Genomic DNA, 18,149 nt, shown 5'->3' on the forward strand with positions numbered 1-18,149 from the left:
TAAATCTCATAAAATCATATAAAGTAAATTTGCATTGAAACCCAACACCTTTCTCCCAGCTTATAGTCATTCAAAGTCTTTTGGCAAAAGATAGCTACCATGAAATGCTAGATATCCCAGGTCCACACCTGAGAGCAGGACAATACAAATGTTCAAATGGCCCTATCATTCTAGGCCAGCTGGCACCCACCTTCACACTCTTTCATTCTTTCAATCAATCCCCAGTTTGATCTCTGCCACCTGCCAAACTCTGGTAATGGCTAGAACTAATGTTTATGTGTTTATGTTTATGTTTAACATTTATATAGCGCACCAGGTACCCGAAAGCTTAAGGGCGCTTCAAAACGAAACACTCACAAAAAAATCAAAAAAACTAAACAAACACACAATAGACGAACAGGGGAGACGAACCTAGTTAGACACCAGAGGGTTCATCAGCAGGGCCAGTAATCATGAGGCGAATCTAACCTATGAGAAAAGCGCAGTTTTAAGCCCATTTTTAAAGATTTCTATCGAGGTGGTGTTCCTTATTGTAACAGACAGTGAATTCCAGTTAAGGGGAGCTGCTGAAAAGAACGCTGAATCCCTGGATTTTTTGGTTTTAACCCGTGGGATGGCCAACATATTTGTTTCATCAGAGCGAAGGGTACGGGTGTTATTTTTTACTGAAACTAGTTCTTTTAGATATAATGGCATAACTCCTTGTATGCATTTCTGGGTGATAAGAAGCAATCTAAACATAATTCTAGCCTTAACCGGCAGCCAATGGAGGCTACGCCGGGCCTCTGACACATGGTCTCTTCTTGCTAGGCTTTTCACTACCCTAACTGCTCCATTCTGAATGACTTGCAACCGGTGGATGTCAGATACCGGTAGCCCTATGAGAAGGCTGCAGCAGTATTCGATCTTAGAGCTGATTATGGCCCTTGCCAATGTTTCTGCGTTGGCTTCCGATATAAAAGGTCTTAAACATCGAAACAATTTGAGAAAATAGGAAGCGGAAGAGACCAAGCTATTCACTTGGGAGTGCATGCTAAGGTTTTTGTCCAAGTAAATTCCTAAGGTTTTCACCTTGCTCATGACCTCAATACGGCAGTCATCAATGATGAGCGATTTATAGCTAGGCCCTAGTTTGTCTAATTTGGCCTCTGAGCCAATGATTAGAAGCTCGGTCTTAGCGCTATTCAATGCTAGGCCATTGAGTACCATCCAATCCTGAATTTTCTTATAAATATTGTTAATTCTTGCCTCATCTTCAACAAGGGAACCAGATATAGGGATGACACATTGAGTGTCAACTGTATAATTTGCAAATACAATCCCCTCGTTCTGGAGCATCTGGAAAAAGGGAATCATAAATATATTATAGAAGCAAGGCGACACGCAAGCCCCTTGAGGGACCCCATACATAAGTATGTTTGGTTCTGCTTCTGCAATGTCGCTGGCCACTCTGTTTAGCCTATTCTTCAGAAAAGATATAACCCAATTAACTGCTTCATCCGAGAAATTGGCATTCTGTCTTAGCTTGGTGGCCAGAATGTTATGGTCCACCAGGTCAAAGGCAGCCAACAGATCTAATATCATGAGAAGGGAAATGTGACCACCATCCATTCTCTGTGAGAGATGAGACTTGAGTGCCAATAGAGCTGTTTCTGTTCCGTGATTCAAACGGAACCCTGATTGAAATTTATGATAGATTTCATTTTGTTCCAGATAGCTAGCAATTTGGTTATAGGCCACCCTATCCAAGATTTTTAACAGGAACGGGGTGTTCTTAATAGGCCTGTAGTTGGAGGCGGTGAGAGGGCAAAGGTTGGGTTTCTTTAGCAATGGAGTAATCCAAGCTTTTTTTATGTTATCCGGGACTTTATTAGCTGCTAAGGATGCATTGACAAACTTAGTTAGGGCTGGAATGAGGACCGGAGAACACTCTTTGATTATGATCGAGGAGCAGGGATCCCCTTTACAACTTGTAGATTTTAGATTGGAAATTATCTTAGACAAGTCTTGATCTGAAATAAGTTGGAAACAAAACGCAGCTTGCTCCACTGGTTTACGAATAGAGGTCTGGGGGCTGTTCTCTGATAACTGAGTCGAAAGACTGAGTTTTTTAACCTCAATACCTTCTCTAATTTTGATCAATTTATTGGATAGGGCGGATTGTATCTCTGTGTACCATGCTTCATTTTTACTGAAGGTGGCTTGAGTAGGGCTAGGTGCATGAGCCTGTTCTTTTAGGATTTTAAACAGTTCACGGCTATTAGACTTAGCCTCTGCAATCCTGGTGTGAAAGGATTCCTTCTTGGCAGAGTAGATTGCTGTTTTGTATGCCTTGGCAGCTTTTTTATAAGCGACCAGGTCTATGCAGTTTTTATTTTTTCGCCAGATATGTAACAGTTTAATTTTCTTTGATTTAGTTAACTGAAGCTCCTTGCTAAACCATGCATTGCGTGCCTCTGTGGGTACCAGTTTGGTTTTCAGTGGTGCTAAGGTCTCTGTTATGGAACCCAGTGCTTCAGAGAAGGTGAGAGACATTTTGTCTAGATTATCCGTGCAGCTAATCTGCTCATTGAGAAAGACAGCCCATTCTGCCATGTGTGTGAGGTTAAGCTTCCTACGGTTGCGTGACAAGATGGGAATTTTGAGAGGAGGAACTCTCTTTTCATAATAGTTCATCTGAATTGAAAAATAAATGCAAAAATGATCTGACCAGGGGCATGCGAGCACCTCTTGATCAATAAGACTGAGATTCAAAGTCGAAACCCAATCCAGGGTGTGTCCCTTGATATGAGTTGGGACTCGAATATGTTGAGACATTTCTAGAGATTCGAAGATCGTTAACATATTCTTGGCTGACACGTCTGTAGTGCATCCTAACCACAAATTAAAGTCACCCACTAGAAGTAATTTCGTTTTTGGTTTAAGAAAAGCCAATAGAGAGCTATTAAGTGATGCAGCAAAATTGGGATCGGTTGAGGGAGCTCTGTATAATAACACAACATTCATGGTTGTTTCGGCATTGATGGACACTTTAACCCTTAGGAGTTCAGCACCCTGTACAGGGTCAATCTTACATTCCCATGTTTTAAAATGTGATTTAATAATAAGTGCAACCCCTCCCCCCCTGCTCGAAGTCCTGTCCAATCTAACAATATGGTACCCTGCAGGGGTAGCCAATTCCAATATGGGATCTGCTGCAGCATGCCCCCAGGTCTCAGTGAGGGCACAGATGTCCAGATCTGAGTTGCATGTTTTACGAGGGCTCTCGTATTAAGCAGCATGCATTTAAGAGAACAAATGCTTGTATTGGGGGGATTCACACATGGTTGGTCCTTTTTTTAATGGTAGGGTTAACCAAGTTAGACGAGGTTACATGAGTGACTGTCTCTTGTACTGGAGAATTTTGGGAGGTTATGGTGTGTACGGGGATGGGGGGGTTCTGGATGTGGGGGCTATGATCTGAGCTAAAATTATTCAATCTCATCTTTAAGGGTATGAGAGGTGACTGACAAAAACGTGGGATGTAGACCCCGTTGTTAGATGTCTGGCGCAAGGGGCTGGTTTTAATCCAAGTCGCCCACTCCGCGCTCAGAGCGTCCATTTGATCTCTGGCTTGTTGTATGGCCTCCAGAGCTTCTTTTACCCCCATATCGCAGGAAATAAAAAGAAGTGACAGCTATAGAACACTTACTTCAAGAACTCGGAGAGTAGGCTAATTCCTAGTTTCCGTGGGGAACCGGGGTAAACCGGCTTTGACGCGCCAGCGCTGACGCGCCTGACGTTTCTATAAGAGCGTGCACTGGACTACAAGGATGATGGGAATTGTAGTCCAGAGCAACGCTACGTGCCTAAGATGAAAACAAAGCCCTTGAGATACCCTCGTTCAGGCTGGGTATACTGCTTTCAATAACGGTCGTATGAACAGCAGATTTGGAGCAAATTTAAATCTCAATTAACAAAGTTAGCAACAATTTAAGCACAAAAAAGACAGTGAAAGAAAACCCTATTAAAATGAGCGTAGCTCGCTTAAAATACAAATTATGCATGAGCGTCCTAAAAACAATAGCTCTTCCTAAAAGTAATATCAATGGGAATGGAGAGCCTAGCTTGGTTTAAATACCGGGGTAAACTGGCTTAGACACGCCGGCGCTGACGCGCCTGACATGTCTATAAGAGCATGCACTGGACTACAAGGATGATGGTAATTGTAGTGCAGAGCAACGCTACGCGCCTAAGATAAAAACAAAGCCCTTGAGATAACCTTGTTCAGGCTGGAGTAGAAAGAGTATAGCCGATAGACATTGTAATCAGAAAGCCTTGTGCCTAATCGTGTTCAGGTCATCTACATGCGTCCCGTAATATATGGTGTAAGTGCTTACCATTGAATTACAGCCAGTTAAAACATGCCTGGCAGATTTCCAGGTTAGCAGGGTCACCACACATTCTACAACTTCCTTTATCTTCCGGTACCCCAAGCCACACCCCCCACACTGCCAAAACATTCAATTAGTTCAGCCAAATTAGCGTGAACAGCCTCCTTAGCACCAGTGAGGGAAACTGGTACAAATGCTTCTGGGGTTTTCTATACATCTGGAAAATGTAGTTAAAGATTTTGATTTCACCGCATAATCGTGGTTCAGCGCCCAATCCCACTCTTCTGCATGCCTCTTAAATGAGTGTTGTGTTCCAGCTCCCTCTTTCTAATCCGGAGACAAAGCTATGAGGTCAAAAAACAATTAATTACTGCCCCTAAAGTCCCACAGATAATGGCAGTAGTCAGCCTTCACAGCTTTACTCAGAACTAGTAAAATCGAGTTATCCTCTGTAGTCATTATTATGATGAATAGGTTTCCTCTATTGATCTTAATAACCAAGACAAAAGAATTCAGCCCTAGCTCAAACTTCATCACATCTATTGGGGTGGCATTTGTTAATCCCAGAATTATTCGCCATATTAGCCCCTCTCGTTTTTTTCCCAATCGTCTAGTTTATCATAGGAGGTCTCTAAGGTGTAAGAAATTCCTGCCTCTAACTTTTGCCTGTATATCTACATTATACCTAGGAATCACTACCCAGCTGTCGTCTGGGCAAAATGTTTAATTATGGACATTAAAGATAAAGCCTTTGATCTCCTTTTATGGGTTTAATCATACCCACGGAGCATGTCTACAACATCATATCTGAGGTATACATACTTCTCCACCTTTTCAATATTCCCTTCCTGTGTGCAGATCACTGTCCTATCGACCTTCAATTTCCCGAAATGCATGAACTTTGTCTTATTCATGTTTAACATCAGGTCTTTAGTTTTAGTGTATTCGGAGACTGCCAGGGATAGCAAAAATCATCCATGTAGACTAACCAAAAAATCAGTGTGTGGCCCAGTCTAGGTGGGAAGTTGTTAATATCAGTCACTGTTCCCCCAGATCTGACAAGAAATGATTGAACAGCATGGGGTCGAACACACAATTACTTTCTACTGACCCTGACTACAACTCTCAAAAAAGCCAGAGCATCCTCATTGCATTAAGATGCTTTTCTCTCTGCTCCTACCATCTCAAGCTACCCATGACCATTCAGTCTGTACTTTCTACCACTCGTTACTGCTCTGTTTCTTCCTCTCTCTGCACTAATGAATTTCCCTTCTACTTCCCAGTTAGAATTACCAAAATAAGGGAACAATCTACACACCCTTTCATCTCTCCAATTCCATCCGTCATTCTCTCCTCATCAGAGGGGTTGCTAGGTAGGGGGTGAAGGGTCTATTGGTTGTAGCCCCAGATAGAAGCTCAGAGGCTAGAACCAAAAGGCTAGCATGCCCCGAGTCCTGACAAACCCGACATTACGGTAGCCCCCAATCTTTTCCAGACATAGCAACACCCCTGCTCCTAATGCCATCTTTCCCACACTCTCCTCTCTATCACACACTTCCCCCACATCACGGTATGAACCTCTAAACATCCTCTGCTCTGCCAACCTATGATGCCCGCTGATTGACCCCTTTGGAAAACAAACTGTTAAAGAACTTGCACCTGTCCCCTCCGCTCACCAGTCAACATATCCCTCCCAACTTGTATCTTGTCTCCCAGCCTGGTACAAACAGACAGTCATACCTCTCCCAAATAAACCATTTTCTGACCCCAAAAAACACTCATTTTACAAACATGTCTTTCTCTCCTTCCCTACCACTCTACAATATTCAAGAGGTTTTTCTTCATTAGCATAGTCCACTATCTCAAAGTACACTTGCGTTGACATATTTCATGTTGAGGATGTAATTCTCTATTTGTGATTCAATTTCAGCTTTCCTAATTTAGTATATTTTCACGAGCTTGATAATTTTTCAGTTGTGGTAACCTTCCCTCAACTCAACCTTGAGATCATCTTCAGCAGCTATTTAATTTATTTATTTATTACATGTGTTAAACGCCCAGACCCTCAGGTATCACGGTGAGGTTGCAAAAGCATTGTTCAAGATTACAAACAGAATATTCACATAATTGCACAGTGGGATTGGACTGCTTCGTTCTAGGCAGTCATTCAGGCAATATGGCAAGCAAAACATAGTTACAAATTTATACATGAGAAAAGTCAGTTATATTTACAGTCACTCAGGGTTATTGCCCTCCATGTTATTTGAAAATAAATGTTTTGAGTGATTTTTTGAAACCTGAAAAGCTAGATTAAGCTTAAACCTGTTAGCACCTCCACAGCCACTGCCACCAAGTACAGGTGTCTCAATGGCTGTAAAATCTGTCCCCTCGCTCCTACCACTCTGCCGAAATGTGTATATCTACACTGGTTCTTAGATGCCAAGACTATTCCTCACATGTCTTCATGGAAATCCCAAGCTATGCTATTGCTCTGCTCGACGAGATTGAAACTTTTCTACATGTCCCCTTCCAGTGCTTAATTTGTAATAAATTAAGTGCCTGGGCCCAAATATTTTCTAGCACGCCTGTGACACACCGCGGTGGATATCACCCACGTCTGCTCCATACAGTGTTAACATATTTGGGGTTAAAGCTGCAACTCTCAACAGTTCATTGAAGGTGATGAATGATCTGACTCTGGCTGTGTTGACATCACATATTAGTTGTGGCTCGAAATAATATAAATGTTTAAGTGTTTCTTTAAAACACATCATCGTTAACAGTTGCAAGTGGAACATATTGATCATCTATCCACAGACAAAAGAGCAAACATGCTTTCCTCCTATGCCGAATTCATGGACAAAAACAGGCAAAATCATGACTGCACTAATGAAATTCCCTGTCAAAGACTGCAGTAAGCTCTTTTTGTATAGTTTGTCACATGTGGCTGGCAATCCTCTTCGACATTGGTCTTTTCACTTACTTTATTGCTGTGTTGGGGCTGCTCACTGGTCACTGTTCTTTTGTTGCCAACCCACCCAGGTATGGCAGTGCTGCTGGTTATTAAGGTAGGGAATTTGCACCAATGTCATGCAGGTTGAGTGGAGCAGTGTGCAGGCATGGTTAGCATGAGTGACCAGCATTGTCACCTTCCAACTCATTGTTATTCATAAACATGGATAATTAGCCATGAACTGCCAACATAGGTCACACTGTTGTTGCTTGTTGTGTTACTACTACTGACTGACAATTAAAATAATAAAGTTGCCAAAATACCATGCTTTAATGAAATTAGGCTCAGAAAATAAGTGCCAGGGCTCAAAAGTAAGTGTCGGGGCTGAGCCCTGACAAACAACCCTAAAGATTAAGCACCGTCCCCTTTGCAAGCTACCCTGCTCTTCCCCACCAGTCATCACAGCTTTCATGCTGGCTGGTTATCAATACATACTAGCTTGTTGTCCAAGAATCTTAGGCTCTTGACCCTCCTCAGTTTGTTTGCCCCTCACCCACTTTGTACAACCTCCTGCTTGCACGCTTTCTCCTGCCTTTTTCCTTTCCCCCATGCTTTAAAAACAACACTAACATTTACTCTTTTAAACCAATGTTCAAGGTCTACCTTCTGCACCAGGAAGGATTGCCCACCGTTGTATTCAGCATTACCACCCTAAAAAAACCCTACCTTCCACTATTGTACATATTGTCACATTTTCCTACTTTTCCTCCCCGAATATCTAAGTCAGTATACTACTCCGTATTTTACCATGCTCAAAGTACTACTCCCCATCACCAGCACACCATGTATCTGCTATACAATAATTGCTCATTCTTTTGTAAAACACCTTAAGGACTGCCCATCCTGATCGAGACCTAGACCGCCTCAATAAATATGAATCCAGCATTGGCTTAGGGGACACATTTCTGGACCTTCTATTGGTTAATTTGGCATCCGGTATGAATAGACCGACACACCTGGTGCTGTAATTGACGTGTTTAAAACTTTCTTTTGGCCTCAATGTGATAAAAAACTAGTAATTATTGGCAATTGTGAACCTAACCATTTCAAAAACATTTTACCAAAGGGCAAGCCAGAGTCAGAGGAGAAAGAAGAGCTGATGGAAGAACTTAAGAAGCAAAAAGAGGTTTTCACTTCGCTATTTGATGAGAAACGCCATGAGCATCTTCTCAGCAAAGGTACATTTTCTGTCTGTCTTAAAACTGTTTTAAGTTGCAGTCCAATAGGATTGATATTTTCTTTTGGATACATATAGCCATTGACGTAGGACGTAGGTAGATATTAACAAAATGAAGAAACGGATAAAAAATCATGTTCCCGTCAAGAGCAAAATGGCTGCATATGGTCATACGTGTTTCAACGAGATCACTTTACTCGTTTGCACTTTACTCATGCATTATTTCTTATGGCCGTTATCCTTTATTAATTTTTTGAAAGGGGTCCAATCCCCCTTCTAACCCACACCCCCACAATCTCAACCTTTTGGTAACCTACCCCCAATACCCTACACCTATATACACAACATACATGTATAAAAACACCGAATACGGTTGCATATATGTATCATATTTCCTTTGTGTGTTTCTTTGACGATATTGTGTTGTAGATCCTAGCACACCCGCAAATTAATCACAATGATGTATACAAATACCTTGCCAATTTGTAAAAAAGGACAATTGTCTGCACAACACGTTGACATTGAAATTATGGTATTGGTATGGTATATGGTATGGTATTGGTATGGTATGGTGTTTAAGTTAGGGCATACCGTGGTAGATGGCGTCACTTCTGATATTTTTGTTATATATCTTTCATGCTGAGTATAACTGTATGTATGTCTTAGAACTGGGCAATCACTGTGGTCTAATGACTGCCACATGGATCTAGGTAACCTTGGCTCTAAATTATGGTTTACCCATTGACCACCTTGAGTGAAACTGGGCAAATCAGATTCACTCTCTCCTGCCTCACTTTCAATGTTTCAAAGTTGGCAGGGATTATAAAAGGGCTACGTGTGGTGTGAATTGCTGTATGAATAACTGTACATTTACACATCTCTTTGTTTCGGCAAAGTGATAGGGTACATGACCATCCATATCCAACTTTTTGGGACTTTAGATATAACAACCTTTCCTATGATATTCACTTATCGTGGAAATCCGACTTATGATTGGTCAAACTCCTAAAATTAGCAAACCAAAAAAAATTACTATTATGACTTTTGTAATATGTATACATTTGCGATGAATGTATGTATTTATTCATGGGCACAAATCTTGAAAATACTGCTCTAAATGGTTGCCGTTTACCATATTCATATTAGTTTCAGTTCCCCTTAGGAAATGGAAAGCAACAGATTATAAATGCACGTGTTATATTCACTGTTTTTGTTGCAGGTGACCGGCGCCTATCATACAATGCCTTGAAGGGAGCTCTAATGATCTACTTTTACAGGTAATACCACATTTATTCTTGCTGTGTAGTCTACAGAAATGCATTTCCATCATGGTTTGTTCAAAAGTAATTACTACAAACAGCTTATCTCTTTAAATTCAAGCTGCAAAGGAGATTTCCAAATATTGAATTGCAGTTTACCTTTGATACATTTGACATTTGTTTCGTGCCTACACAGTACTTCCTCAGGACTTTAATGTTAATAATAGCAAAATAAAGGAAACATCAGGAAATGGAGAGGACGTTACTGAAGGGGTGTGATTAGCACATAAGCAAAACCCCATAGGAGCAGTATACAAAAGCAACCTTGAAAGATAGTTACATTGAAAAATAGTGTAATCAGTGTGCTTTGTCTAATAAGCAAAACTCACGCTGTGTACTGCCTGCGTCTCGTCAGCTTGCCATCGTTTGACCAGCAAGCTATGGGATGCACCAAAAGTTGGTACTTGATGAGCACAACAGTAACAAAGTAATAATATAAATGTGATAGCGTTCTTAGCCTTAAAAGGCTATGAATTGTGGCCATGGTGCTGGGGAACGTATTGTTGGCTAAGGCATTTGGGTGTGCTAACTTTGCAATGCAGTGAGTGAACTAATTAGATGTCGAGGCCCATAAGAGAAATATGTGCCTACATCTTCGGTGACCATATACTGAGATCAGAGCCTTTCATGGCAATGCATTAAACCATATAACAAATGAAGGAGCTGTATAATTGCTATATTTCGATAATATAATCAGCACCAATAATGAAAGTTTTACAAATAACCGAAGTGAGACTAAACACCATACTCCAGATCTGTTATAGTGGAAGGACTTCCCAACATCGACTAGAATAAACAGTATACACATACCATAACATCTATGTCTTAAACGGCTCTCTTTCCTTCCTGTCTCCTTCACTTCCTTTAGTACAAAAACACTTTGGGCCTCTTCAGGAGTTGGGCGGACAGGTACAAATGCAGCAGTAATGCTTTTAATGATGCGTTACCGCTCCGCCCAATCCCGAGTTGGGTGAACCGTAGAGCATTCACCTCCAGCTTTGAGATGGGGGTGAGTACGCCTATTTTCTGCCCATTTTTGTTGCAATTACTGCGGCTCAATCACTGCTATGGTAATTGCGCCAAAAATGCCCCATTGAGTCCTATGGACTGAAATAATTGGGGACTTAGAACGCCAACGCAGCTTGCGATCTGGTGAGAATAGCACCAGACCAAGTTGTGGTAACGCTATTTCCGTTTGCCCATATTCTGACAGATTTACTGCCAGGATACCACCTAACTCATGATGAGGCCCTTTGAGTATGATGCAAGAAGGCAAAGACTGCTTGTCACAATGACAGAGATTGTACCCTTTAAAGCAGGCTTGCTTCTGCCCAATCTCTTGTGGTTCTTTAGCTATAAAAGAGGGAGTCTCCCACCCCTTATTTGATTTATCTCTGCACTTCATCACTTCAAGAAGAATTTGCTTGGACCATTGTGGGAGAGCAGTCCTTTCCAAAGGTCTCCATTTGTGCAGTGAATACAGGTGTTTCAAGGCAGGAGCAAGCCCTGCTCCCTAACCATCCCCAGTACACATTGGGGGCGACCTACTACTGCAGCCAGACCTGCCTCTCTGCCAGATACACCAGTACCCTGGGCCTCAATGGGGGCGAAGGAACCCTGCAGGTGTTTGCTTGCCACTCACGTGTTTGGGAGAATGAGATCATGCACCTATCTTGTCCCTGAGCCTCTGTATTGGGATTCACAGCAACCTGTGAGACAGATCAGCTAGAATCCCTCTGAATTCACTGTCAAACCACTAAGATCCACTGTTTGACACATTCAAACCAATTTGACCCTCTGCTGCAGTCTCTGGCACTCTCCCAATCTTCAAAATGCTGTGCTGCACATTCAAACCAGTAGGCCGCCACACTGCACTAGCCGGAGTGGTTCATTGACTTGGCTTGAAGAAGAAGCTCATCGCTGAAATTATCCCGTTCAAACTGCATTTTGAACCACCAACCTCCCTGTCGCTGATCAAGTCGATAGTCGAACCAACCCTGGAGGTTTCTTTGAACTGCGATCATCAAACATTGCATCAAATCATCCTGTCTTGAACTTTGCATCCATCTTTGAGCCCTAGAGACTGATTAGGTAACATTGTATCCCTTTTCTCGCTCAAGACCTATCCTTTTTATAACATTGTGTTCATTGATTGCCTTTCACCACAGTTTCATTACAAGTGCTGAATCTTTCTACCTTTTGCATATTCTGTGTTCTATCCAGAGGGATGGATTTGTGTAGTGTTTTTCTATTTAGTGATTTTTGCATTTGGTGTGTCTAATTAAATTATATATTTGTATTAAACCTTGATTGGACATTCCTTTATTTTGGTCTGTATGACTTTGGGATGCTAACGGTTCACTTCCATTTCCCTCTTAAGAGTATAGCCTGCCCTCAACTCATGTTGCCACAAAAGGTGAAGGAGGTATATCTCACTTGTGCCTGTTTCACCTTTATAATTGGGATCACTCCTGTTTTGCAGAAAAGTGAGGGCTGAATAGGTGGTTTAGCCACTGGTCATTCTTGGACTCCTGCAGGGAGGAAGTCGTTTTGGCAAACCCATCCTTCAAATAGTTAATCCCAAACTCAATCTAGAGATTTCCCTAAGTATCTTGAAAAAAGTATTAATCCAACCACTCCTCGAAAACTCAACTCTCAGCCTAGATGACCTCACTAACTGCTGGCCGATCATTAGGCATATGTTATTGGTAAAATCATTGAGAAGGAGGTTGCCAAACAACTTCCTGATCTTATTAAACAATAGGGCCTGTTCTGTGACTACACGAATGCACCATGGAAACACACACCATCCAGGTCATGGGTGCTGCTCTACAATTGACCACTTCACACTTACAAGCCTACTCACAGATAGAAAAGGGATCTAAGGTACAGTCTTGCCTCTCAGACAGATATCAAGTAGGCCAGATGGGTAACTTCAGTTATGTCCATTGCCAGGTTATGCAGAGTTTTGATTCAGAGGGATTAATACTCTCCCTAGTGATCGTCAATCTCTATGTGTAACCATTCCTTGTGCTTCTATACAAACCTAATATCTCACTTCACTAATACACATTTGACTCATTTACACCTTGTGCTTAAGAAATGTAACACTTCAGGAAATACAATGCCTCCTTCAAAGCTTGGGATGGCAAGCACGTAACTGAATCTCAATCCAAAGCCAACATCCTACTAAGCCAACCAGCTAAAAAGACCACCCAAGGGTGGCTGAATGGCATGCACCTGGATACATTCACACTGCAATTGGTAATTTGCAACTAATAACTTGGGTTCATTATTGAATACATTCTTACCTTCTGACAACATAGCAACAACAAAGTCCAAACTGCCTTGCATCAACTAGCACTCCTCTAGAAGATAAAAGACTTCCTCCAAACTTCAAAACCATGGTGTAGACACTGCAAACTCACACAACAATGGATGGAACTCCAACCTCACCAGCATCCGACCGTCATCTGGTCATCTTAAGGGCTATTCAACACACCACTGCATGCCACATAACCAGAGCTAAGAAATTGAACCACATCTGCACCATTTACAGACCACTGGCTATCATCCCAGCCATTGTACTCTTCATAAATCCCTGCATCACATATATGGCAACAAATGTGCAAACACCAGCCTACCTAGCCACAAACCTTGGGGGCTAAGGTCTGACAAGCTCATCTAGGAGTAAGACCAATGTCACGCTCAAGATAAACTGGCACGCAAATAGACATGACTTCTCTTGCTATGCACCAGCCAACTAAAACACCATCCTGGTACCAACAACAATAAAGCTCATGTGGTTCAGGAAGGAATACAATGCCCTGCTCTTCAGGAAATCACAAGGGGTCACCTAGGAGATGATATCCTTAGGTATGTACCACCCCTGTATCATGGGATCTCCAAGCTTTTATAATCCAACCAGTTATCACCCTTTACAACTACCTCTATTAACACCAAAATACTTGTGCAGCTCTCTTTTGCTTCCCAGCTAGGTTGGCAATATGCATACACCTAAATACAAATACAACATACTGGCCCTCATTACAACTCAGGCGGTAAGGGGTTTACGGCGCCGTAAACAGCGCCGACCCTTACCGCCTGAGTACGAGGTCCCTTAGCGCCATGGCGGATTTAACACCTGCTTTTAGCAGGTGTTAAAATCCATGGCGCTAAGGGACCATGGAGTTAATTACGCCACCGTAATTTACGGTGGCGTAATTAACGCCTTCCCCACTCCCATTTTGCCCTATGGGGCAAAAATGGGAATGGGGAAGGGTAAATGGGGATTGGGGACTTACCGCCCCGCCAAGGTCGGAATGGGGCGGTAAGTCCGCCAACCACCATGGCGTAAACATAGTTTACGCCATGGTGGTAAAGTCACGGCCCAGGCGGTAACTTACCGCCTGGGTCGTAATGAGGGCCACTGTTTAATATGTAGGTCCAAATTACGGTCTGCTGAACTCCCAGACAGTGCTTGGAGGACAGGATAATGGTAGGTAGGCAGTAAAAACAGTGCATAATAGCACAATGAACTTGACATGTCAAAATCCCAATTGTATCATTCTTTACTTTACTCTCGAGTATTAAAATATATTCATGCCTCGCATTGTCACTGCACAGTTATAACAGGCCATTTTTTGCAATGAGTACAGTTAGGGAAAATCTGCTTTGCCATCGGTTGAGCCCAGATGCAATAGGCAAGTATCCATATCCGGCCTAGAGGTTTTGCATTGCATTGCATTACATTATAAAGCTGTTTATACAGTGTTCTATCACTGGTTGGGCATCTTGGCGCTAGTGAACACCAGAAGCAACTAGATGGAAGCTATATCATCATGTAGAAGTAGATCCTGGTAACAATGAGTTTCTGATTTTTAAATGGCCATCCAGCAGACTAATGGACCCAGCCGCCTGCACTGAGGAGGATATACACCCCCCTCATCCTTTTGCTAGTGGGGACCACCAAGAGTCATGAATTGGTTGACCTTAACTGCCTGCCGAGAGTGTATGGGATAAGCTTTATTTTTATTAGGGTTTTTCCTTCCACAATAATGATGCTCCATATTCTTTCAGTGTTTATAATGAATCATGAAGGGACAGGATATTTACTGAATCCATTTAACTAGAGTATGCATAAGAGAGCCACATCATTAAACATATAGGTAACCTATAGGTTGATGTATTTCCATGATATAATTAAGCTGAATCACAGCAATACTTGAATATAAGAATTTTGAATTTAAATGTAAGAATTTTGATGGAGATTCTCTTTTGGATGCTGTTTGCAGGGAGGAGCCGCGCTTTCAGGTGCCATTTCAGCTTTTAACTTCTCTTATGGACATCGACATTCTCATGACCAAATGGAGGTGTAAGTTTCCAATCTTCTTAGCTCATTAAATGTTTCTGTTCATCACAAATTTTGTATTGCCGGCCTGTATCCTTGGTCACCCTAATTTTATAACATTAAATTCAACAATGTGCTGTAAAGATGACCGGCGAATCTATCATTTCTGTAAATTCTAACTATGGTTAGTAGCTTACATAGAATAGCTAATGCTATATGATGTTACGAATAACTCAAGCAATCAGCAGCATGTGATTGTCCACACACTTGCTAAATTTAGAATAAAGACGCTCTAAGCAGCATGGCACCTGGGCACTGGACTAAGAATATTTGACCACATCTGCTCCATTGTCAAGCAGCTGCACTGGCTACTTTTATCGAGCATGTATCATGTTCAAGGCAGCCGGCTTCACCTTCAAAGCAGTCACAACCAACACACCACTCTGCCTGCATGATAACCTCACCGTCTCTGGAGGCCGGTGCAGCATCATACAGACTGGAAACAAATAACTGCCAGAAGGATGAACATAGGGAACACGTTACCCCTGTAGATAAAACTAGCCCTCTCTTTTTGCAATGCAGTAAGGATTTGAAGACCATACTCTTTAGAGAAACCTGCCTAATCTCTGATCCCTCAACGTCAACTCAACCCTAATTCTCCTCCCGTCGAGTCATTTTCACCACAATCTAACCTCCTCTGCTACCCAAGCACACTCACCTGTACCCCCCTGAGTGCACCCCCAGTGTACAAAGCTCTGATGCTTGCCAGCTAGATTTCCGCTTTATAAATCCCACATACACACTCAGACATCTCCCATCCACCCCTGCAGACTGCACACCCACAGCTGTAGTGAGCACACATTTGGCATTGTAGAAGTGGCATAATGTGATGCGTCTCTTTGGCTCAGCGCTATGGTTTGTGTTTTATCACAAATTAATAATAATCCTAATCATAATCATAATAATAAAAGTTAAAATGTGTGAGTATTCAGAGGCCCATAAGGGAAGAAATGCCTTTTTCCTGCTCAAGGGAAATAGCAAATTCCATTTTGTCTACGTTCCATGTTGTCAGCCCCTTCTGGTTTACTGTCAAAATGTACCATTTAACATGTAGACATACATTCAATATATAAAATGAACACACGTCATTGGAAGATTACTCAAAATACATATATCAACATTGGATTAGAGAACAATACAGTTGCAGCGCACATTTAACAGAAATACCCTACGGCACAACATGCTGACGAGGTTTTCAGAACAAGGCACTTACTTTGATACGTTTTGAATTCAATGAATTTGACAACAACTAGACATTGATTGCATTACACATATGATATCCCAGTGGTTATTATGATACGAGTATGCTCGTCATTTTTGCATAGACTTGCATAATAGCCTAGCACTTAAGGGGTTAAGAGGCAGTCTAAACATGTTTAGATGACTGATTGTTCAGCACTTTTCTCTTCATGCGTGAATATTACGTGCTTTAAATTGACACCTAATTTCCATATAGGTAAAAATACATGAATGCCGTTTATTTCATAAACGCACCGTCCCGGTTAATTATGGTGCAGACAGCATTATCTGCTGACAGCCACTTAATTCTGATTGAACGAGGACAAAACCATTATGAACGGCACTGTCCCTGGCCCTTTTAGTATGGGTGATTTTACATTGGGAAGGTGAGCAGCTGCAACTTCCAAAAGGCAAGTTTGTAATAAATGGCACAATTTTAGCCTCTTTTTAAAGGTTTCTATGGGCCTCATTACACGGAATGTGGTAAGGGTTTACCGGTACCGGTAAGAGCACCGGTACCGGTAAACCCTTACCGCCTTACTACGAGGTCCCTTTGCGGGACCCGACCTCAACGGCTGGTTTTACCAGCCGTTAAGGAACGGGCCCGCAAAGGGACCTTGGTGCTAATTACGGTACCGCAAATTGCGGTACCGTAATTAGCTCCTTCCCCATTCCCATTGAGCCCTCTGGGGGCAAAAATGGGAATGGGGAAGTGCCTTGGTGAATGGGGAATTACCACCCCCGCTCACCTTGGAGTAGGGTGGTAATTCCGCCATCCACCAAGGCGGACACGGTAAAATACCGGCGGCAACCATGGCGCTAATAGCGCCATGGTTACCGCATACCGTGTAATGAGGCCCATATGTGTTTCTAAAGACTTGTTTTTGAAAGTCTGCTGTTTGGTAAGCATATTATGGGGGGTGAGACCCATCCCATGCCCCGCCTTACACAAAACCCCACTCGTATAATCCTCTAGCTGTATATACATTTGGACGATGTGACCAAAAGTGCACAACCAAACTGTAGACTTTCTAAAGAAAGTATTTTAAAACACAGGATAACATTTTGATTTTCTTAAAATACTTTGGGCCTCATTACACGGTAGGTGGTAAGGGTTTACCGGTACCGGTAAGGGCACCGGTACCGGTAAACCCTTACCACCTTACTACGAGGTCCCTTCGCGGGACCCGACCTTAACGGCTGGTGTAGACCAGCCGTTAAAGTTGGGACCCGCAAAGGGACAATGGTGCCAATTACGGTACCGCAATTTGCGGTACCGTACTTAGCGCCTTCCCCATTCCCATTGAGCCCTATGGGGCAAAAATGGGAATGGGGAAGGGCCATGGAGGAAGGGGGAATTATCGCCCCGCCAACCTTGGAATGGGGTGGTAATTCCCCTTTCCTCCATAGTGGTACCGGTATGGTACCGGCGGCAACAATGGTGCTAATAGCACCATGATTTACCGCCTACCGTGTAATGAGTCCCTTTGTGCTACATTTGCACCATTTAAAAGGAAAACAGCTTGGAAACCAAAAACAGACTACATTTAGCCCACACAAAATATTATTGTTTATCTGGGAGTTGAAATTGCCAATCTATCCAACAATCTGCGGTTTT

The 18,149-nt window shown here is 42.4% G+C and overlaps 1 protein-coding gene across 2 annotated transcripts in view; it reads left to right on the top strand.

The window, feature by feature from the left end:
• TDO2 (tryptophan 2,3-dioxygenase) overlaps window positions 1-18,149 on the top strand; it is a 114,694-nt gene that overhangs the window by 73,944 nt on the left and 22,601 nt on the right. For both annotated transcript variants that reach the window (XM_069630324.1, XM_069630323.1), the window contains exons 8-10: window positions 8,453-8,564; window positions 9,783-9,840; window positions 15,177-15,256. In XM_069630324.1, coding sequence (XP_069486425.1) covers window positions 8,453-8,564; window positions 9,783-9,840; window positions 15,177-15,256 — 250 coding nt within the window. The remainder of the gene's footprint in view (window positions 1-8,452; window positions 8,565-9,782; window positions 9,841-15,176; window positions 15,257-18,149) is intronic.

This window comes from Ambystoma mexicanum, chromosome 6q (assembly GCF_040938575.1).
Source record: "Ambystoma mexicanum isolate Mex_15411 chromosome 6q, UKY_AmexF1_1, whole genome shotgun sequence".
In the NCBI taxonomy this organism is placed as follows: Eukaryota; Metazoa; Chordata; class Amphibia; order Caudata; family Ambystomatidae; genus Ambystoma; species Ambystoma mexicanum.